A 24,857-nucleotide genomic window follows, 5' to 3' on the forward strand; every position below is an offset into this window, starting at 1 on the left:
AATATTTTATTTACACTCTGGATATGAATGCAAATATTAAGCAATAAAGCTGTACGATAAACACTGAACGCAATAATCTCTTATTCGAAATACTCTGTTCTCTCCTGCAGCTCTCTAATTAATTTTTCTAATTTTTTCGAATACTCGAAAATCAAATATTGTCGTGATTAAACCCCGCAGTTCGACGGAAACAGAGATAAGTCGACTAACTCGTTAACTAGCAGAAAAAGGAAACCATCCATTGATGTTTACACAGACGATCGAAGCCTCGAAGAGGTGTTGCAAAGATTGATGCTCGCGCTACCCTTTCGCGACGTAAATCCGTATCGAGATGCAGAAGAAAATGTCCTAAGAAGACTTAAAAGGTTGCAGTGTGGTCTGCTGCAACATGGACCGTTTTCCTGATACTGAGTGCGATAAAGAAGAGGAACACGCGATCAATCGGGAAATGATCAGATCGACGATGACCATACGTGTGTCGACGAAAAAAAAGTAGCGACGAAGCATAATGAACGAGGAAGACGGCTATTAGAAAAAGACGAGGAAGAGTTGAATAAAAGAGCGGAAGGGAAATACGAAAATGTACTTTCCTGTGGGCTTGCGGAGGTAGAAGGCAACGCTGCGGGCAGCCAATCAAATAAAGTAGTCTGAGGTTGCTTTGCCGGATGCAAATTCGACCCCCGTGGGCTTTCTGTTTTCCCCTATTTCCTTCTCTCTCTTCCTCTTTCTCTCCCTCTCCACTGTTCGCTGCGTTTCTCACCCCCCTAACCCTACCGGAATCTGTACACGAGCTCCCGAGACGTACGAAAATCCTGTAGCTGCCCACCGACACGATGTACTCCCCATCTGCGAGCCCTTTTCAATTTCGATCTAGGAAAAACCGTTCTGCCCCGACCTTTCCGATTTACCCAGGAAATCACTTAAAACGTGGTGTTAATTTCGCAGAAAATGGTTTGATGCGTACCAAAGGCCTAGTCTCCTAGGCGGCTAACAGACTACGGATACCTTCGATAGCTTCAACCGACGGGTGTCCGTCTTTAAATCGTAGCAGGCACGGGGAGGCGAAGTTCGAGAGACGTGAGAGAACCGAATATCGAATCGCGGCTCTCGTTTCTGATTAATTTCTAATGGAAATAGATAGTTACATTTGTACGACTGTCGTGTCTCTTCGGGCAGGACCGTTCTTCTTTCCTGTTTCACTCTTTTCCCCATCGAGGAAAGGATTCCTCCCTTTTCTTCTGTTCTTTTTTTCTTTTCCTTTTCTAACCGGAACACAAGGCGTCTTCTCTGGCTTCCGTCACGCCACCTGTTTGATTCTCTCCAAGGTACATCCCGCTATCTATTTGTCTATTTCGGCGTTTCCACGCTTCCCACCCTGTTTGGAAGCCTCGTCTTCGACGAGATTCAACCTCCGACTTGTAGCCGGCATTCAACCCCGCCGCGCTGTCTCGCTTGAACAATCAATTCCAATTTCACAGGATTCTCTTTTAAATCTTGCATTCCCGGTGTCTCGGCCGCGGATCGTCGCCTAGGGTTTTCGTGGCCAGAGGAATTCGACTGGTGGAACGATATAAACTGCCTCCGTTCCAGGCGAGCTGCGTGCTGCTTTCCTTCTAACGCTCTACAAACAGAATTTTGTTCGCTGCTGGCGTTAAAAAGAAGAGACCATTCACTGCTAAACACTGGGCATCGATAATGGGTTTGCAAATACATTTACGAGTTGACCACGGCGTGGATGCTGCGTCCCTATAAACCTGAGAAAGAAAGTTAACGTGAATATTACAATCTACAACAGCGGTTGTTGTACGGTTATGAGGTTGTCCGGGAGGGATCGGTAATTATCTGAATCGATCAGGGGGAAAACAACTGAGAGGTTGAAAACGCTTTGTTTGAACAAATTTTTATGCTAACAACAAAGAAAACGAGATGCCACGGCGAAAAATACAAAAGAAGAACCGGGCCAGGTGTGACTACACCCAATTGCAACATCTTTACGTTTATTTGTATTCTATCAGTAAGAGCAGCAGTAATACAATTGTAATAGTAATAATCGTAGTGCAGTATTATGTACAACCAAAAAACAGTCTCTTACGACCTAATTAGTTTTAGGAAAATATTTTACACACACAGATCCAATCCAAGACATTAAAACAATGAACAAGCTCTCTTTTTCTCTCTCTCTTTCTCTCTCTCTCTCTTTCTCACTTTACAGCTCACAAAAGATCTATTCACCGACCTTTACGCGGAATCATGCGAATTTTACTCGTAACCGAAAAGAACGGGCACTCATTCTCGTTTCGAGGCATATTTGCATGTACACACTGATAGAAGAACGTTGATAGTAAAGAATAAATATTATATGTGCAGTAAGTATCTCTTAACAAGTTCTGTCACCAGTTTTTAACTGTCACTAACGTCTTACCCTTTACGACTCTGCTACCCTTTTAAAATTCATCTCGACGTCCGGTGCTCACGAACGTTGAAAAATTCATGTTCATCCTCGGCAGAAACGTTTATTCGAAATAAAATGGGGACAAAGAGAGGGGGAGAGGAGAGGAGGATATAACGAAGCGATGTACACCTCGTGTCACACCTCGGACGCAACGTACACGGTGAAGCTTATCTTACAATCATCAGCGATTAGAAACTTTACATCGACGTTAAGTAAAAGATATCCTCTGTCGCAAGGTGTCCACACATTCTCCGCGCTTTCCACGATTTTCCTCGTCGTTTTCGCCTGCGCAACGGTGAGCGACGTTACGCGTAACCATTTTCTAGAAGAACAGTCTACAAGAATTCTGGCAGACAAAACGCGTTTAAAATTGCACTATTTTATAAAACGTTCAGCGGTCAAAAATCTAAAAGAAGATGAGAATAGTAAAGGAGACTGCGTTGAATGAAGAAATCGGTGAGATCGTACGAAATCTAAAAAGTTGCTGGACATTTTTGATCGATACTGCACATCAACCTTTCGAAAGACGCGTTGAAACTCGATCGTGTCTTTGATGTCGCTCGTATTTGTTCGAATTATCGTTTGGCCGCTCATGACCGGTCTCGGTCAACAGGCACAGGTCCTCCTACGTGACGCAGAGCGAGCAAACAACGGAGAAGAAGGAATATTCACCGAAGGCACTCCAACTTGTTGCGCTCAGGAACTGCAGCCTCGCTGTTTCGGCGATGTTGTTACGCGTAATCGTCGCGTCCGTAGAAAACGCACGGCGGACGAAACCGTCCGTTTAAAATTCAAACGCGACGCTAGGACGCTCTCGAACGTCTGAAAAAAGCTCGCGCGTAGCCGTCTCGGATCTGAATGAAAAGATTCGAACTTCGAAACCCATCCGCTCGTACTCTGCCCCGTCTCGTTCGCGCTCGTCGTTTCTTGGTTCCTTCGTTCGCGTCCCTGCCGATTCTGAATCGCTGGCTACTCGTTAAAACCCAACGCCTGGCCATCTGCCTTCGAACCGAGCTACGAATCCGTCTCTGCCACAGGATGAACATTAGCCAGAATATTCGCTATCGATCGGTTCTACAATAAACGTTTAACCCGACGGTATGGTCCACGCTGAACGATACGATCATCTCCTCCGTCCAATTGTCCGCGATCCTCGAGGTCTTCGGCCCGAGACGCTCTGCACGGAGACGCAGCCGCGCTGAAACGACAACCTCTTCTTCCCCGGACTCTACCCGCTGTGCAACTGGCATGGCTCGAGGCGTTTAGCGTTTCTCTACTTGTCCTGACAGGATGTCGGTTCCTTCCGCGTCGCCTCCGTGGCCTCGATCACCTCGAAGCCTTCCGACGTAGAAGTATCGGTGGATGATCCATTGTCTATCGGTTTCGAGGAGGAAGCGCCGCTGCCAGATATCACCGGATCTGTTTTCGGTCTCGCGCCCTCCTCTGTGCCCGCCTTCGACGCTGTTGACGCCGTCGGACTCTCTGCCGTTAAGATTCAAATCAACGTTGAAGCTGGTGGTACGAGGGGGTGGCGGGGCTTCTAGGTAAGAGAGCGAGCTAACGAGAAAGCAGGCACTAGGCGGGGGAAATAAAGTGGCTAATTAGGGAACGGAACCGTGGCCCGATCGAGGCAAGGGTGAATGGTGAAACGTGGCGATCTTCCGGAGCGGAAACCTCCCGGAGTTAGTTTTAATGATGTAATGTTAACGGATAATTTTCTTTAATATCTCGTTCGCGATTATACGAACGACGCCGTCAATTTTATGCTTCTCTGGTTTCCTTGATTGTGACAGAAATCTTGGTATCCGAATAATTTACATTTTGTTACATCGATTTTTAAAGCAGCGAGGATAAGTATGAAAGTATCGAGGGTGCGTTAAAAATATTGAGAATGAAATAGTTTGTGACATCTTTTTAATAAATTCGAAAGTTCGATTACGAGTATTCGGATACCATTTTAGTCGCGTAAGACGGTCCCCGCAAGCATATCAAAGACAAACGTAACAGGAGTACGAAAATCACAAAGCGATTATGAAAATTAATACAACTGAATCGATAGAATAAAAGTAAAGTACAATGGACGTTCATTAAATCTGTGCAGTGTAAAATAATTTCTATCTAAAAATCGGGAACCAGGAGATACGTCATGCGAAAATCATGTATCGATGATTTTAGGTAAAATTGAAAAGTCAAAAGTCGTGACGAATAAAATTGATAGTCGTCTCTGTAACTTGAATGCTGGGAAGAATTCTATACCAATTGGATACGTTCACGAAATTACACGCTCCTAACGAGGTTATTTGAAATTCGAAATTTAAAGCCAAAGATTGCTACAGATGGAATTAAAAGGGTGGAAAATGAACGGTGCCAAATGAAATTCGGTGAAAACTGAACACGATCGTAAGGTATCATGTGCCAAACACTGCAATCGTTTCGGATAAACAACTATTAGTAACACAGGATCCACAAAATGTATGTTCCACATTGTTAAACAGCTAAAGCCCTTTCCTTTTCCCTTTTCAACCAAAAATCAGCAACATCAAACGCGTTAATTCGCATCTGCATAATTATATACACGTTTGCGTCAGAATTGTGCAGGAAAAATTACAAAAAAATTGTAGGAAACAATATCTGATGATACATGTAATAGAAATGCTATCTGGAACATAGGTCTCAGCCAAATTAATCTAATGAATCAACTGCATGCAAAGGATGGTGAGATTAGTTCCAACGATTAGCAACATGTTATACAGGGTGTGCCTACTGTTATCTGCAAAACGATGCCAGCATATTCAATCAATGAAAGTAACAGGAAAATATCGTATAAACAGCCATATAGCATCTTCCATTCTATTACGCACTGCAAACGCAACACAGCAATTAAGTAGAAGCTACAATTAGTTGCTAAGCTGGAAACAGAATAACAAATTCTCCACTAACAAATTTTATACACACAGACACGTTACAAGGTATTAAAAGAAAAACACACACAGAGCCAATAAAACGTATGAAATGTGAATCAATAAAAAATGTAAAAAGCTCCAAAAATATGATAAAATAGATTTAAGCAGAGCAGATGGGAAAGAAATACAAACAGTCGTTATTTCCACGTACCTTCGTTAGTTTGTTCCTGGACCGAGCGGGGAGTTTCTGCAGTGTCTTCGGTTTGTTCCTCAGGCTGAACACCGGTAGCGGTCGAGTTCGACTCGGACTGCGGTGGACTCGACGGGGTTGTTTCTTGCGTCTGTTCGAGCTCCCTGACAACTGCTGGTTCCCGTGCCGGTGCAGGGTCAGGTGTTGGCGTGGTGGTGGTTGTAGTTAGCGCCCGATTTAGACTAGGCGATGGTTCGGGCGACGGGTCGGCCATGCCAGCCTGCGGATGATTCCGGAACAGAAGGTGCTGCAACTGCGCCTGCTGTAGAATCACGGGCAGCTCGTAGTGGTGGAAGAAGTACAGCATCGAGTGCTGAAATTATAACGGAACCTTATGAAAATTTGGCCATCTTTGCAAAAATTAGCCAGACATATTTCGCACGCTTCCGACGAATTACGATTTCAATGATACACGAATTAATGAGCACGTTTAACGGATCGTTGACACGACGATGCATCGACACGATTAAACTTAGTCTGGGAATTTGCAGCGACCACAGTGGCCGGTATTGAAAGTATTAGATAGAGCACAGGTACGGAGCACAACGGTCTCCTGATATTGCCTATTTCTGCAAACTGTACGGACGTGTGTGCGTGTCGCTCGTGCACAGCAAATTTATATGGAAATTTGCCAAATTTGTTCTATACCGTTTCTCTCGTTCTCTTCGCACCCTTCGAAACCCCTCCTGTGTCATTCTGTCCCTCTTTCTCCCTCGCCCCGGTTCACCGTCGCTTTCGAACACCGCTACCGATCGCAATACCCTTACTCACCGTGGTTGCAAACATTCCGCGCGTGCATATGGGGTATGAATAATTTTCCGTTACGATAAAACAAATAAGAAAATTTCCGCCGACAGTACAACAAAATTGGATGTTCCAGATTTATCGGAATTCAACGCTCGAGAGGGTGCAACTTGTTGAATTGGGGCAAATATAAGAGAATCGTTCGATTGAAATGTACTATTCTTGTAATTGTTCCATTCTTGTTTCGCGAAAATTGCCATTACTGTGTTTTCAACGAGCGAACTTAGCGAAGAGTTACGTTTAACTAAATAAAGTGCGTAATACGTTTGAAAGATCCATCGAATACACTGGCGGGGTTAAAAGAAGAGATGTCGAGATTAGATTCGGTCATCTTATCAAGCGGAATATTACACCGCTATCGTACTCGATGGTACCTACGCACATTGGGGTCGACGACTGATTCTTAAGATCGCCTCAGATAACTCAATAACGCTTAATAACGCTTTCGAGTTATCGAAAGTAACGATTATCAACTCCGATAACTGTGATCCCGAAAATGTACCGAGGCTCGGTGCTCCAAGCAATTAATTCGAACGAACGGAAACGAAAAACGGTGACTTCCTAGAAGCATCATTTTCCAGCGCCGTTCGCGAGCCATCCGTAATATCCGTCGATCGATTCGTTCGCGCTCGAAGCGACGTAAAAATCAAGCGAGGATTCCCTGCCAGGGGAAGAGCAGTCCGGCTTTGAAATAGATAAAAAGGAAAAAAAAACAACGTCAAAATGAAACGCGCGCAAAACCGATAGCTTAACAGAACACGGATAAGGAGCAGAGATAGCGGTGGTGGGAGGACGGAGAGAAAAATGGGGGTGGAGACGGGAAAGGGTGGAAGCCAGGGAAATGGTTTGAATATGGAGGAGCAGATATCTCGAGACCCGGGCACCTGTCGTCGACACGAAGGAAATGGTAGACAAGGTGATTCGTCGGGTAGAACGAAACGAGTCCGCGTCGTTTCAGGAAAGGAACCGGTTCAGAAGGCACGGTAACAACTCGGATGCGAACGAGCGGAGGGGTGGGAAAAGGTATAGCCACGGTTAAAACGGTAGCCAGGGCGTAACGGGTTACCGAGGAAATCGGATTTTCGTTTGCTGGCTAATCAACGCCGATGACATCGATATCGGCCGACATATAATCACGCCGTGGGGCTAATCGCCTCGACTCTCTCGTTTATAGAGAAAAGCAGCACGAGAGTACGGCGAGGGGTACGGGCAAGGCAGAACAATCCGGTTTAGCCAATCGTGGCCTGTTGCCCGCCGGCTTTTCGAATTTTCCCGCTGCACGCTATATCCGCTAAACTCGTTCCCAAGAAAATGATCATCGACCGCTGCTTGACCACCTGATTCGTTGTTCCTCGTTAAAAAACCAACATTGACGAATGTTAATCGTAACTGGGACAAGAGCGATTCGATTTTGTCGGTCGTGGAATACCGTCGAGATTCGGTATAATTGGATCCATTGGATATTAGAGTAGAACCCTGTGCGTACCTTCACCGCACGAAATCCCTCTGCTCTTTTAATGCGCGGCATTGGCGCATCGTAAAATGGACATTCTTTTCGTGCATAACAGTCGAATCCGTTATTTATCCGCATCTTCTACCGACTAATTAGTCGGTCCATTACACTTTAATGGTATTTCATTTTTCCACGCGAAATGTATGTATGTGCATATAATATGTATAGGACGTAGTCATTAACGCAACAGTTAGCTATTTTAACGCCATTATAATAATAAGTGTTAATACGCGCATCGTGATCATTTAATTACGATTCATTGGATTATCGAAGTACGTTATACAATCCGACTAGCTAGCTAAATCTCTCATATAAATGACGTAGAATTTATTTTCCTGTACGACACTTGGAATCCTGCAATAAAAGGCTTAAAAATATATTTTCATGAAAAAAAGAAAGAAAATTCCTAGATATATGAATATTACTTTAATCAACGTGGAAAAAAAAAGACAAAGACGAGTAAATCCGGTTCAGGATTGTTAAGACACGTTTAAAGATGGATTTTATACGACAAACTAAGACCGAATGGTATTTATGCCCGCTCATTGAAATCCTAAGTTGGCATTAAATTATTCCCATCGATTGAACTGTCAAGTGCATTGTCCTGGTTACGTTTACGTAACTTAAGTTTGAGCGATGGCGGGTCTCGACTGCAAAGCAACGGCTCTTCATTCGCTACCGTTACTGTCAATAACAGGGCTTTCACCCTTGTAAAATATTCGCTTTTCGTTTTACCTCGTTGAACTCAACGGGCATCCGACCTCGCGCAACTAATTATCAACTTCTTTTCAGGATAAACGAACTCGACAACATTGCTCGACGTATTATACACGCGGGGAATGATTCGATATTCGTTTTCAAAAATTCCAGGTACCTCGTGTATTCCATAAAATTACACGATAAATATTTAGAATCATTTTTTCTTTCGACACTAAAAAATATGAAATTTCAAGAAACACTTTTCGACGAATATTCGAAAAAAGTTGTTAATACTAGACGCCATTAGCGGCCACTCTCGCTATCCAGGCCAATTGATCAAATTTTCAAGCATCCGCGCGTATTAACTTTCTAACCTGATATCTAATTACAGGAGGGAACAAAACCAACAGATTTGCATTTAATTACACCGCCTTGCCACCGCTCGCATTTTCTCTCGTCAATAAAACGAATCCACCCCCGCAGCGTTCGTCATTACGTTCCCATCGATTTAATTCAACCGGGCCGAGCGTCCAATCGAACGAGCTCTAGCCGCACGAGAGAAAACATATTTTCACGCACGGCGAACATCCGGGGCTAAGCAATTTGAAAGGCAAACACATTTGCAGCCCTCTTGAGAAATTCCTGGCGATCGATGTCAAGAGAGATGATCGATCGGTAGGCGGAACGCGAAAAGGGGGGGTGGGGTGGAGGGGGGAAGAAAAAAAGGTACGTCGTGACATAATTTCGAAACGTACGCCCATTGTTTGAACAGAGTTCTTTGATAAGTGCCGGCTAGCACGAAGCGTTAACTTCGCCCAGGAACATATTTATGCATTCGCTACCACCGCTGAGCATTCTTAAGTAGGTCGGGAAATATTCCTGATTAATGCCCATTTTCCACCGCGAGCCACCGACGGTACCATCGTGGAAGCTTTTTATATTCCTGTTGGACCGCGTACACGAGGCAGGGACAATTATATCCGCCATCCCTTTTGAAGGACTGCCTCGCTATCGTCTTAATCCACCGAACATTTTTACCTAAGCACGCGTTTTACCGCATCTCGAAATGTCCTCGCATTTTTCATCCCTTAAACCGGACTATTTGTCCGCGTGACAAAAATTGTATACCCGGGATCATTTGCTGTTAATACGTTTTAATTCGCTTTAATGCGCAATGCGCGGTGGTACGGTTTTCGCGCCGTTTATTCGCCTGCTATGGATTCCATGAAATTTAGTGTAACTGTTTGGCATTTATTTGGAGCGAAAAGTTCACGAATATTTGACCGAGACTTACCTGTATGAAAAACCAGGACGTGACGAGGGCCAGACTGCTGTACTGTCCGTTAAATCGGTAATGATACGCGTAGAATGAGAAGTGATAGAGGTAGAAGAACCTGAAACAAGAATGATATTTTTTGAATTAGCAAAAGCGTAATTTTTTACAGATACTTGCAGCGGCATCGAAGTTACTTAACAGATTGCACAACCCCACGATATTTACGGTATACTGCACGATAACCGTGCAACAACATGGACGCTTTATCGATCAGATCGTATCAAGTTCCTACCTATTGAAATATCGAGGCTGACGCGTTACACGAGACGTAATTAGTACGTGTAAAAATTGTACGCGAGGCGAAGTGAACGATCTCCTATGATTTTGGGGAATGTAAAGAGCTGACCGAATATCTGTTTAAAATGAAAAATTGATTAATCTCCATGGAATGATAAAATATGCTCGATACAGATAGAGCATCGCGATTTCGTGTCTCGAAAAAGACATAAAGCTCCTCGCCGCGGCAAGAATTAATCCACGTCCGCGTTTTATTCCGCGGTAAATAAAACGCAGACATTTTACCCTTCAATCTTCTTGTAACTTAATTATATCTTGCGGCAATTCGTGCTTTCTCGTTCGACGAACAAAATCGAATGGATCAGCCTCCTTTGTAATCATCCCTTAATTATTGTTCAACAGAATATCTTTAATCTGCTGGTAGAATTTTACAGACTATAATTCATGAAAAATGATAGTCTACAAAGCGTTAGGCTGAAAAAGGTAAAAAATAAAAAATGCAGCGGGAGCATCGGGGATAATAGAAACTTTTATCATCCGAAATTCCGCGTTTCTCTCAACGTACATAAAAAAATCATGGAATGACTGTTTTTACTTTCCGGTTCATTTTGCGGAGGCCCTCAAGGTGATAAGGGAGGGGTTGTAATCAAGTGATTTTTACGAGTAGCTGTTACCGCGGTCGCCAATATTTGCGGAACAGGGTGGGGTTCAAACTGCAACACACCAGCCTTAAGTGAGGAAAGGGTGGTCCCCGTGGTACGCGTGGAAAATGCCAAGAAAAATGGCTATTGTGTATCTGCTCGATAAACAAGCTGACTAATTTCCTAAAATATATGTAGAAACTTTCTTCGCCTCAACTTCCGGTAGCTCTTCGAAGGAATCCACAAATATTCTAGTAAACGCCGAGGGGATAACGAGATACGTCGCGTCGGGCACACATTTTGCGGTTTCTTTAACAAATCCATTTTAACTTGACTCTCGCCCGATTATCGTTCGATCGACGCGCGTTATTTATTCTTGATAAGTAATACGTGAAAATGTCCGCTGATACGGTTATTCCGTTCAATCGATTACGTTACGCCTCGAGCGCACAATAATGGAAACTATGTGATAAATTTAATTCAGAAGTAACTAATTTTACATATTAATGAAACCGTGTTACGACGAAGCAGTTGCATAATTATGTTTGACGTTCTATATGAATATTAAATGTATTCATTTTAAATAGTTATAATTAAACGTATGCAACATGCCGTTAGGAAACGCGACGCGAAAACGCTGCAAGCTAAACACCTCGAAATAATGTTCGCTGCATTTGATACTGTTGCGTACAATACAAGTCACCGAACTCACTATCACTTTACACTGTTCGTAAACTTACGGTTATTTAAAATAACTCGTGGCAAAAACGATAGAAGCGTATAAAATATTTGATAACGCGATATAAAGGGGACAATAATGGAAATAAACAGCTAATATCGTAAGTTTGATCGTCGCTGATGGGAGATAAAATTTTCTGCATGTTCGAATTACGTTCATAGCCGTTGGTTAAACGCCGATGACGCTGTTTCTGCATAAACGATTCCGTCTGAGCGTATAACGCGCCCGAAATCTTACACAGTACGAATTTATGTACGTCAAGCAACGGTCCAAAAGCGTTCTGCATTACGTTTTACGACGCTGCCAGTCGTAAAATGCAGTTTAGACGTCCGCTCGATTCCGTTTTCGGTGTAGTATACGAGTTACGCGAGCATCCAGTAGATCGAGACGAGCTTTGATCAGGCTGACGATAGCTCAAACTGCATAGCATAATAGACGTAGAACTTTACTACTTTCCCCCCGAGTGTCAAAGCGCAACGAGGGCGACGAGGGAAAAAATTGTTTAAAACTTAAACGCTGCTTTATACCATTATAGTACTGCATCGAAAAATAAATAAATGTTATTCTCAATTCCTTCGGAACTGCGAGTACAACAGCTACAAGGGAACGCGTTTCGATACCAGTCTCCAATGGATACAGTCGGGCGTTGGTCAGACGTAGAAGAATTCGTCGAAACACAGGGCGATAAATTCACCGTTTGCATAACGGTATAATTCGATTTTAGCGTAAGCGCCGAAAAAGCGGCGGGGTAGGGGCATAAAAATAAGAGGATAGAGTGCAGAAGGAAGAAGGATGAGAAAGAATGCACGTTCAAAATCCCGAGTTACGTATTCCGGGGACATAGCCTCTAAAGTGTCCCACGCTCAGGGAACCGCAACCATCCGACGACGATTCATACGTCTTTCCCGAGAATGGAAAAGGTAAAGAGGGGACTAGAGACTCTCCAAACGCATTCTGAATTCAGTGAATAGCACTGTCCCTTTTACGAATCACGTGGAGGGATACTTTCAGACGTTGAACCGAGATCTTTACAAGTTACCAACTTCCGATCCTTGGCTAAAGACGTCTGCCACTGTACGCTAGACATGACGCGTAATTACCGGCTAACATGTAATTCCACGGAAAATTCTGGGCTTGAGGATTCAACGATTAATTCGATCGTTCTAAAGCTGGCATTGAAGCGATCGCGTCCTCGCGAGTTAAATGTTAACAAACGTATGAGGAAGGATTTGCAATTTTCGGTTCATCGTTTCGCCGCCGTAAAGATTTACGATGCAATATAGGAGCCTCTTGGCACAGCAGATCACACGAAATGGATTCGCCAGGGTATACTTTGTCTTTCGCTCGCTTTCTCCGAGGGCGCGATTCGTGATAGCCCAGCATACCTGCAACGGATTTGCGACGCGAACACTCCGGCGAGCGCCTAAAAAAATCGTCACCGCGAAATATTGGGACGCCCTCCGTTACATCCGCTCGAGTAATCCGAGAAACGCGAGACAAACAAACTTCTAAATACACGAACAACTTGGGACCGAGGGCAACGCGTTGCGTAACGCCGGGAGGAGGCAGAGTTAAAAGGAGACCAGCCAGTCAATGGACGAAACAGATACCCTTCTATGCGTCCGCCTATTCACCGTTCGAGAAAAGAGTCTCTCGTCCTTATGCCCGTTATATTGCCAGAAAATGGTCCACTTAGTAGGAACGAAGGACGAAAAAAAAAAAGAAATAACAGAAAACGAAAACCATGGAGAGAAGGAACAGAGTATCCCGCGGTGTTGGCCCGTTACGGGAAGGAGGATCGCGTTAGATAGAGCCAGGGGCCAAGAGAATAGGCAGAAAAATAAGAGAATAAGTAAGGGGGAAGAAAGGAGACGAGGAAGGAAGTGGAGGAGAACAGAATGGCTGGGGGGAATGTGGCCGTCTCCATAACTGTACGGTCCACTCGACTAACGTAAGTATATTGTCAATCAATCCACGGTATAAAAGCAATCTGAGGTTCGGTCGACGGGGTGGCAGGATCCCGTGGGGCGTGGACGGTCCGACCGAGCCACGGATCCAACGGACGGAGAAAGGAGAGTGGCCCTGGGAAGGAGAAAAGGCCGCGAAGGAAGAGGGTAAAGAGTGCAAACAATTCCCTCTCGCTTCTAACAGGAGGACCGAGCGAGATAAGAAAGTTGATAGAAAAGGAGAAGTCCTTTACTCCGGCCACTCGAAGGACCCTGCCCAACAAGTAGGATGAAACGAAACTCCTGCCTGGCCGGGCGTTACGTACACCTACACTACTTGGACGGCAGTGTGCGCGCGCGACGCGGAGAAGGATGCATTTAAGGATGTGATCGCGGATATATCGAACTCTGCGCGGACCAACGGATATGGCCTATGCTAGAATATATCTGAAAACGTCACTCGAACGCCGGGTGTCGTCTACGAGAAGGCGACGCGTCCTGTTCTCGGAAGAGTTCCGAGTGCTAGGAAAATATAACGGTGCGATCAGTGGATGAGACAATGACAGAGGTAAAGAGAGATCTCCGGGATTTGTAGACATTCTAAGCTGACCAGTTTAGAAATCTCTCTCTTTTTTGACAAAAAATGTCAAAGTTCAAAGGCAGGGTTCTACTTGTATAAATAAAAATGCAGAGACTGAGAATATTACTCGGTACATCGCGATCGCTCTCTTTCTTGCGGGAGACGATGATACTGGAAGAAATAATTCCTATCCAGACGTGATACCGTGTATGATTTGAACCAGGCAGCAGCAAATAAGGTTACGTGGTCCAGGTGATCCAACGCGAACGTTGTCCCCGCAACGTCCAACGAGGGTGGCCTAGGCTAGCGGAAAATGAAATAATATCGGCGCGAACACACGGGACTGAACGCCAAAAAGGCTATGGATAAATACGTAAGAGAGTTTATGGGTGTAACAGTGGTAAAGGGAGGGTCGGAGGGGGAGTAGAGAGAGGAGAAATTGGAAAGCAAGGAGCGGAGGAAAAGAAAAGATACCGTCGTGGGATCGTATCACGTGGCAAAGCTCTCCGGATACCGCAGATTTTTCGACGTTGAAACGGATAGCAAATCTGGATAATGTATTTACAGAATCTTACGCCGTGACCCGTTGTATCCACATGAAAATTGCCCGTCCCATCTTCTCTGCGACACACCTGTTATTCTGATCTCATGGCTCGCATATCAATCTTGCTACTCGAGGACCACCGCGAACGGCATTTGTTAACTTTAAATAGGAAACATTTTTCCAAAATTCTATCCGCGAGTATAGAAATTAGTACGACGATGTCAATGTTGAGAAATCGAAGAGAGTATCCGAGGTTATCAAAACTGGTACCAGAATCGTTAAAATAGGAACGCGGACCCCACGAAATCCGTTGAGCGTGATAGAATGATCTGTTTCGAACGTGTCGAGCAAGTAAGGCGCTAGTTAGGATCATTAATCATGCGGATGCCACCACGTGGACCATCACGGGCCATACCCGAGAAATTCGAAAGAGAAGGACGAATAAGAGCAGAGTGGTACTGAAGCAGTCCTCCAAAGCTCGCGCCAGTTATTGTACGGTTGGCAGGTTTATCCGGCCTTTAATGCGCCCCACTGCATTATACCAGTTATATACAAGGTTCACGCTGTAATAATATAGAATAGAACGCGAAAATTGTTGATTATTCCGCGACAGTCCACTGGATTACCGTAGACTATGGCGTTGAATGTTACATTATGCCTCTGGCTGTGAAAAAAGTATCAAAACGACTAACGTTACTGGTATTGTCGTATTCGATGACAACCACGCGTGTGCAGGATTACATAGCGATGATAATTAAATATATTTGCAAAATGTATCAAATTTTCTTGATTCTTTGCCTTCTACTCTAACGGTTTGTATGTTTGTATATTTGGAGTTAGATGATAGTCGATCGCAAATGGAAAATATTGGTGGCGTGTGTACGTCTAAGCGAGCTTCAAAATTGGTCGAATCGAAGTGGGCATTAGTAACGCCCAATGGAGGATCTAGTACGCGAGTCACGAAATTCAAAACTTTCTCTAAAATGTACGAGATGGTAATCAACCGTCCCAGAGGATCATCATATCGATTGCCAGAGAACGAGGAGTCCCTTACGCATTTACGAACTCGTGACGGTCGCAAAGCAGATTCGAGAAGACCGACGATACTGTGACCCGATACGCGGAAATATCGTTAATATTTCATCGTGGCTACGTCCAGAAACTTTGCGGTCAGACGTCCATTCCGTCAGTTAAAGTACTCGCATGCACGAGATGATCAAATGTATAACTTCCCCTTTATCTTTAATGGTTATCGTTATACAGAGCAACAGCAAGATTGTACGCGTAATAATCTTTGAAAAGTATCTTCTACCATGTTAAAATTAATTTGTCAAAGATACAATCACGTGGAGTGTATTACAGATAAATGCTTTTACTACGGATATAAAAAACAATTCGTGGTGGCATCGATTGCGAGTTGATCGCTTTCCATAGGTCGGCTTTTACATCACCGAATAAAGGTAAAATTGCTTATTTTCCTGGACCCGATGGCAATAGAACCATAAAACGCGTCTTTGTAAGCACCATAGTGACCACTTCGAAACGGTCGGGTATGGCTGAATTAGAGTTTAAGAGATCGCTAGCTATTGGCAAGCTGCTCGTGCAAACCGCCGATGGTCTCGATTGGGCGGGTTTCCATGTCCTCCTAAACGACTGTAAATACGTCCGAGCATTTGCACGAATTTAACGCGTTCGCACGTAAAACAGACTTGCGAGACTCCAGCTTTTCCAGAATGTTCACTGAAATTTTTAAGAAACAACCAAACGCACAAAATGTTTTTTCTTCAGAGCCATCTATTCAGACTTGGAAACGCTGGACACAATTTTGTACGCTTCCTATATTATCGTCCTTTTCTCTTTTTCGACGTTTTCGTAATAAAATTAATGGCGAGGCAATATAAGGCACCCTCTTGTTTTCTAAGTGCACTGAAAAAAGCCAATCGCTGGGTGGTATATAGAATGACACGAACGGTGCATTACGTTCCGCTACTGGGACTTCTCTTATCATTAGATGACTTTTACTGGGTGACATATAAAATCGATATTACGCCCTTCGCCCTCTTTGTAAGGGGGAAAAAGCACTTGTTCCGGCTAAATTAACAGCTGCTACATATTTCTAAGCGTAGAAAATAATCGCGCAAAACGAGACTAAGACTGAACATTTTACAAGGCTATAAATGTGGCCTGATAATAAATAATGAAATCAAATATTATCCTTTTTAATCAGCAAATTAATTCTACGTTTTTACGATAATGTCCGCGCGTTATTTAAACAAACATAATTCATTAGTTGATGATCGCGTTAAAAAGACAAACAACATCGACAAAATGAAAAGAAAAAATACGCTGCGTACCCTATAGATCGGTAGATAAGCTGTTTTCATGGTGGAGAAGCAGAGGCGAGCAGAGTCGACAACGGCTTTCGTTGCGACGCGATACCACTCCACTAATTAGACATTAGCGCAACAAACAACCCCAAGGTACCGTGCACCCTGCTTCCACCCTGTCAACCACCTCCAGAAACCGCCCCAATCTCCCTGACGGAATGCTCAAGTTACAAATTAACTTGCAGAGATCATCCGTTTCCACCTCGACGCCAACGGTTGCCTATTTGGTTCTCGCTGAGCTCGCTCCGTTGGAAATTCAAACACAGACGGAAAAAGGAAAGCATTACGAACTTACACCCTCGCGGTTAGTTCGCCCGCGGGAATGTATTTTAAATTTTCACCGTTCAAAGCGGGAAAAAATATATCCCGGTCTGAAATCGGTCTTTCCCAGGTACATACGCACGTGGGAGTTCAGGGTAGTTCTGTGATTTACAATCAATTCTCGAAACTATCCATTGTTACACCCTCTCACAGATTTCATCGTGCGTTATAAGTTGAAATTAACATTTTTCTCCTCTTTTCCAATCTGCCTTTTCGCGGAATAAAATTTTCGTAGAAGAAAAAACTCTTGGCAAATGATCAATTAGCGAGACGTTTGGATTACGCAAGAAGTCGCGAAGGTAACAAGGATTCTGTCGATACATGTGTATATATTGCAATCATAGAAACGCGGTTTCTAACAGCCTGGGGAGAAGAAGAACAAAAGAGGAAGAAGCGCTAAGAGCCAGAAAGCCGTGAGAAATTCGAGAAATAATGGCCAGATTGAACGTTACCAATTATGAGATATCACACCTGGTCGCGTTCAAAATGTGAATTGGTGCGTTGATAGCTGCAAGTGTACGAGTTCCGTAGTTTCAAGTCTCGTGACGACTGTTACATAAGAATCTACTAATCACGTGAGAAGAGAGAAACACGCGTGTAAATTCATCTTACGATCAAAATCGGTAGAAAAGATACTTCTATCGAAACATAAAAATAATAAAGTGAAAAATATTACCGATTACCATAAAAAAAGTTTCACGTTTATCACGAAAGATACCGTAAAAATTGGAGGGCAGAGGATAAACCGGATTCTTCTAATTGGAAGAAGCTTCGATCCTCTGGGTGTGACGGTACCCTGGCAACCGATCCGAGGCTTGCCTTCTCGCAGAACCTTAGAAGAGCTGCGAGAAATGCGAGAACGGTGGAAGGGATGAAATTAAAAAGGAGAGAACGAAAGAGGGTGGGAGTGTGAGAGAGAAATGAAGAAGAACCTTCAATGCTCTCTTTACTTCCACCGATCTTCCCTCTCCGCAATCACCCCTTCGTAATTAACCTCCATTACGGCAGTTTTCTGTTACCCACCCGTTCCTGTTCGAGCAACCCAGGTCTGCAACCACCCCCTGCTCGATCCGCGCGAGGGATAGAGTTGCCTGTTTCCTAGGAAGCAGTAGGTATCGGTGATAGTTTATTATTCTTCTAATGGAAAGCTGCAGACATCCTCCGTAGTCATTTCCTCCTTTATCCCACCGACTACCCTCCTCACCCCTTACTCGCCGCCTTCAACCATCTTCACCCCGTTCATCGTCTTCATCGTCATTGGTGTCTACGGCATTGCCGTGTCGTAATCGTCTTACGCTTTTCGAGCAAGCTCCTAATTATCGCCAACTCCGTCGCGAGATACATTTCCATGGATATCTCGTACGGAGCATCGCGGATTTTCGCGGGGAGTCAAAGGTGAACGAGATAATTAGGATTATAACGAATAATTGGGGATCGCGACTCGTTGCTCCGGTAAGATTTAAGTCCGTCTTTCGATTGTCTTCCAACTGAGGAACACCGGCGTCGGCTCACAATGAGCTCCTAATTATCGCCAGCGTCCACCATTTCGCGCTTGAATTTATGTAACTTTAACTTTTCGTCACAAGTATCATGTGTACACATTTCGACTGTTTGGCCGTAATCTTCGCCGATCGTAGCGCGCCACGAAAGTCTGATAACTCTTGTACAATCCGACGAGATCATGGAACGAACGGGAGAGACTTCCTTCGACTCGAAGGCTTCCGTATCGGTATTTATACGTTTAAAGGGCGGCGAGGCATAGCGGAAGAGGGAAGGAAGAGGGGCTGGGGTGTGTGGGGTGTTGGGAAGGAAGCACGGCGCCATTACTATGCAAATAGATTCGGAGTGACACGACGAGAATGGGCCATACCCCGGTGCACCTAACTGGCGCCCGTCAGGACACCATTTAATAGTGTAGTTTCGCCTGCACACGCCGCCGCACTCGCCAACCGAGCCCTCTGGTCGAGCCACCCACACGAGGCACCCTCTTTCCGCCATCACGACCACCGGGTCAGCATCACCGAGCCCCGATACAGGTAATGAAATTGTCCATGCATGAACCGGCGGCGGCGTGGCGCGAACGTTTGTTCTGCGATCGAGCGAATACGTCGTTGCGTGCCTTTTGCGCAGCGAACCAGATTCCCGAGGATTTGCAGGAATTTCAGGTACACAAATGAGTACCTATATGCCGCGTGCACGCGTCCGCGTCAGAAACGCGATCCGACGCCACGGGGTTTTGAAACGGGGACTGGCCTGCCGGGGGGTCATCACGGCGAAACAGAGGGTGAGATGAAGAGAGAGAGAGAGAGGACACGGCCTGGACACGTTCCACGTACATAGAATCCCAAAGGATGGGTGGAAATAGACGTGATAAAAATATAAACGAGATGATGAGAGACGAATCGCGCGAGCAACACGAAACATCACGAAATTCCTCCACGGTAGATTTCCACCCAGCTTTTATACATCCACTACCTTTGCTAATGGCTTTCGTTCCGTTCCGTTCCGTTTCGGTCGGTTCCTTCCTTCCTTCCTTCCTTCCTTCCTTCCTTCCTTCCTTCCTTTCTTTCTTCCTTCCTTCCTTCCTTCCTATCTTCCTTCCTCCCTTTCTTCCATGTTTCCTTCCTTCCTTTCTTCCTTCCTATTGCTAACAATCCGTGTGGATTTTTCATTTAACCATCGTTCCTGTTCGCGCATGCTAAGATTTCCTGCCCTTACAATTACAGCGGAAACGGTTGCTCATTGAAAATGATGCGTACAAATGTGTAAAGATGCTGCGAAATTTGTACGCGACGCAATCGTTGTTGGAAATAACAATGTTGCGTTTCTCGCATGCCATTTTGGTATAATATTACTACCGTTATCTTCGTATGCATATGCGTAAAATGAATCGCGTGTATGGTACAGAAATAAAACGTGAAAAAGCATACACAAGGTGATGAGAGATGGATCACGAGCAGCAACACAAACATCGCGGAGCTTCTCTATCGTAGATTTACAGTTTGTTTGCGCACGCGTATTGTATTCTCTGTCGGTTTGTTTTCTCTTTGTTTGACTACGTGCGATTTTTAATATAATGAATCCTTGCGCGAATGTTCTGTACAAATACGCATGTATCATTTCAAATATCACACACAGGGGGGGTACTATCGAAAACGTGATATAAAAACCATGCATCGTTTTCATGTAAAACGGTGCAGTTCATTTTACGAGATTAGACTGGAGAAAATTGAAGTTCAGACGTGCAATTCAATTTGTGCCTCGAAATATTTCCTGCCTTTAACGAACTTCGAATTCTTCAGGTATGAAAATCAATTTTTAGATACTTCTTGAAATATTTACCGTACACGCTGCAAGAAAGTAACATTAAGGGATTAAAGGGAAACCCTGGGATGACAATCTCGAATGCAATCACTTTTCAGAATGCCGCTGGAGGAGTGTCCGAAATAAGCGTTAAACAAGTATCCTAAATCATACGCGCAACGCTGTACGTCTTGTAGACGCATGAAAATGTATCTCGCAATGAACATTTATGGCCTCCCTCCGATGGAAGCGATGCCATTTTGAACCACGCATACCATGAATAAACAGGAATTTCATTTTGACGATGTCGTAAAACTTGGCCGAGGCGCACACGCGCATTTCCAAACCAGCCGTGCCGATGCTTTTAATGACATGAGGAATTAAATATGCAGAAACGCCGGGCAATACGCGTTTCGACTGCTCTTTTCGAGAAAATACTTTAAACCGGAGTATCCAGGATTTGTCAAACGGGATGTTTATCGACAAACGTATATCCCTCCTATTTAGGATTGATTAAACGTTAAAGAGACATACTCCATCGTCGAAAATCCCTACGAAATTTCTCGCAAATCAGGCTGATTTGCACCGGGCTCATCCCCGTACCGCAGCGAATTTAAGACCGTCGATCAAATTTTATTGTGCATTATTTACCTTATTTTATACGTACCGATGAATACGATATAAACGATCCGGAATAAACAGGATTATCAATTTTGTGCAATATTTACCTCCATGAATAATATGAAATAATTACGAAAATCATCTTAATTCTACGCGATGATCCTGCATTAGCGTAAACGGGAATTGAACCGGGCAGTGTTTTAAAAGTCAGAAAGCGTACGCTCGAGCGAAATATTAAAAGGCTGCGAAACGGTTCATAAAATTTAGTAATATCATTGCAAATCGATGCCTTTCTACCTCCCTCTCTCTCTCTCTTTCTCTCCCTGTTCTCTCTACTTCCCCGTTCCTCTCGGTCCTCCCAAGTTAATTTGTTACAAAATATTTCATCGATCTTGCTTATTTCATTTCATCTGTACCTGCTCCTCGAAATGATATTTGCACATTGCGGAGGTCGCCCCAGCAATATTAATATTCCGATATTAACTACTTTGTGTTACCGCACATACACACGCGCGTACACTCGCAGGATGCATTAAAAATGGGTATTCGAACGGTCCTAGTTATTTCCAGTTGCGTTGAAACGTATTAAAAGTTCCTCCCGAGGAAAGAGTTAAGAGCAGTTAAAGGTTTTCAGAAAAGTGACAAAGAATGCTTGAAATACGGGAGCCACCGAGAGTGCTTCACGAGTCTACGATGGCCGGTCTGAGTTTTCGCGTACAAGTACACGGAACTTTTGATACTGATCAAGTTACTCTGCTAGGCAATCTCAAAAATGAAGTAGCTCTCGCCGTAAAGAGCTGGCCCAAAATAGGCTGAACATTTATGATTAACACTGAACGAAATTAAAGGAATTTTATCGAAACGCTATATTATGTATCTACGTAAGAATAATTTTTGGACTATAAGAAATGAAGCCGAAAAAAGGACTAGAAGCTATAGCCATTTATTTCCAACATTTTTCTGCTTCACAATACGCATACCTTCTCGTTCTCGACCCTTATCCGCAGTTAAAACATTGCAGATCTGTATTCATTTCGAAGCTTCCCCATCAGCAACGTTGCCTCGATGGCACGCGGAAAATATCACGGCGTGAAGATTGCTATCGCATCGTCGTTAATTCTCATTACCCTTTAATTTTATGAACATAACACAACGAACTCGAGATCGAACATTCCTTCTTTCGACCGCGTGAAACGCACACGCATCTTAGAAGAAGATGATGGAAAAATTGAATTTTCTCAACGAACCACGAATTTCCAAAAAATTATAATTAATAAATCAGATGAATTTGACCACGATTCTATCAAAGACAATTCTTTAACAATTTGCGAACGATATTTAGAATAATACAAGTAGCATAGGATCAATTATTCTTCTTTTCTTTTTTTGGACGAAGGACTTTCCTGAACACAACCAACGGTCTCTGTTTAGTATTCCAAACGGTGCTCCCCGTAGCCAAGAAAATTAATTATGTTGGCTAATTATCTTAGGGGGACTAATTTTCCATCCACTGTTTACGATTAATCACGCGTCCAGTGCGGTAAATAACGTACCTACGTTTTCGTTTCGGGGGGGAACTGAACGATATTCAACACCTTACTGTAATGGTATTTTCCCGTGGCTTTGAATAATTCAGATTCCACGAGAAATAACACTGAATTATAATTAAAGTTACACTGAGAACCCTCCAAAAAATTAATTTGCGAGAAAACAAAAAAAAAACCGCCAACCATAACACGAACCGAATGGAGGGGAAGGAGATCGCGTAGCGCGAACCTTGTCGATTCCCTTCGAACAAGTTGAAAAGTCCCAAACAAGGGATCATGATCGTATTCTTCTCGGCGGAATTTTTCACGCGAGCCGATATCGGTTTCATATCCAGGGCTATCGATCTTCGTAGTGGGGTAAGACGTAAATCCATACGTCCAGAGGTAAAAGGAACCCCCTGTGGAGGGTGTTTCGGCACCCTGTCGCGTGGACAAAAGCGTTGACCGATCGTATATAGACGGAATGCGAAAGGGCGATCCGTGGAAAATGAAGTCAGCTCTTGGTTCCGTCAGCGTCGGAGCCAGAGTACCGTTCGGCTGGCGCCTGTCTGACGCTCCTCCGCCTCCATGCATCCCGTATCACCGTCCTATCCCGGGATACCCGAGACGAACGCGACACCCTGATTAAAACGCCAACTCCGTGTGTATCGAGCTCCATGCCTCGCCATTTCCTTCCGAAGTCCACCTCTAGGAGGTAAACATCGGGGTGGAGCGGGTACGGGGCGGAAAGTAATTATAGCTTCTTGCGGAGGCTGCGCTCTTCGGCCGAATAAATGGCCGTACGTGCGTTAGAAAATTTTATTCAACAATACACGGGGCTCGATAAAGAGCGGAGTGTTGAAAGTCGAACGTGAAATGTCCTCGAAATAGAACGACGACAGGTAATTCTCCGAGTTACGACGAGGGTGCTTTTTTTTCGTTCGATGATTCTTTTCTTTTAAGAAACTAGGTTTATAGGATCTGTAAAGAATAATCACTGAGCACAACGGAGGAATTACGAGGTACTGATGCTGTTTATTTTCCTTCCCCGTTGAATGAGAAACGATCCAAAGGAAGAAAATATATGTGGTGGATGACAAACTATTTTAATTTGATTGAATATTAATATGTCGTTAAGGGGATGAAAAATCGTTCTTAAGTTTGCACAAGCAAATTTGAGAATAGCGAATGCTATTAACGCTGCTCGCGAATTATTCGCAATTTCTACTTCAACGCTCTGAATAATAATTATTCATGAGAGTATACGTGAGTGCTATCAACAAACACATATCGACAGTTTAAACCACGCGAATGAAATGTGACGCCTGATATCCTACAGCTAGAGATTATTGTATTAACAGTATACCTTTAAATAATGAATAAAAGAAATGAATTTTCCATTCTCGAGAAATCAATATTGGAAATGAAATAGAAAGGAAGTTAAACGCAAACACGAACACACCAACAATTATCATCCAATTACAATGAAAATAATTATCGTTTCGCGTGCTTTCTACTAGCTATTACACTTCCTACTCAGCGCAGAAACACTCGACCCACTAAATCGTATAGTAACGCCTACTAAACAGCAGACATCCGAATCTCATTTTTCATCCCTCGCGAGAAATTAATCACACTCGAGCTACCATTTCGCAAAGAACCGTGAAGGATTAAACTTCAACCTACCCCTTCGACTATATAGACTCGAGCATCGCCTTACCACCACCCGCGAGCGGGAAAATATAACGTTCTAATCAATTCTTCCAGGGCTTAAGCGCAATCTCGACGATGCTCATGAATTTTTACGCACCGTGTCAAGAAAGTGTCCCAACGCTGGTAGAGGATGGTCGAAAGGAAAAGGTTGAAACGAAGGCAATTCGAAATCATCGGCCCCACCTAACGGCGTATGTACATCAACTCGATGTGCCGAGGGCTCGCGATATACAGGTAGCCCTCCTCTAACACGGTATCTTATAACACGGTTTCGCTATAACACGATTCGTAAATTGCGGGAAACCTCCTACAACACGGTATCCTACAACACGTTTTCGCTAT

The 24,857-nt window shown here is 44.0% G+C and overlaps 1 protein-coding gene across 1 annotated transcript in view; it reads right to left on the reverse strand.

Moving 5' to 3' along the window:
* Positions 1-3,395: 3,395 nt before the first annotated feature.
* Positions 3,396-24,857, reverse strand: part of LOC143422922 (membralin) — a 50,509-nt gene continuing 29,047 nt past the window's right edge. Inside the window, exons 11-13 of the mRNA XM_076893902.1 lie at positions 9,916-10,015; positions 5,567-5,918; positions 3,396-3,934 (exon numbers count right to left, since the gene is read on the reverse strand). Coding sequence (XP_076750017.1) covers positions 3,726-3,934; positions 5,567-5,918; positions 9,916-10,015 — 661 coding nt within the window. The 3' untranslated portion in view covers positions 3,396-3,725. The remainder of the gene's footprint in view (positions 3,935-5,566; positions 5,919-9,915; positions 10,016-24,857) is intronic.

This window comes from Xylocopa sonorina, chromosome 4 (genome assembly GCF_050948175.1).
Source record: "Xylocopa sonorina isolate GNS202 chromosome 4, iyXylSono1_principal, whole genome shotgun sequence".
Lineage (NCBI taxonomy): Eukaryota > Metazoa > Arthropoda > Insecta > Hymenoptera > Apidae > Xylocopa > Xylocopa sonorina.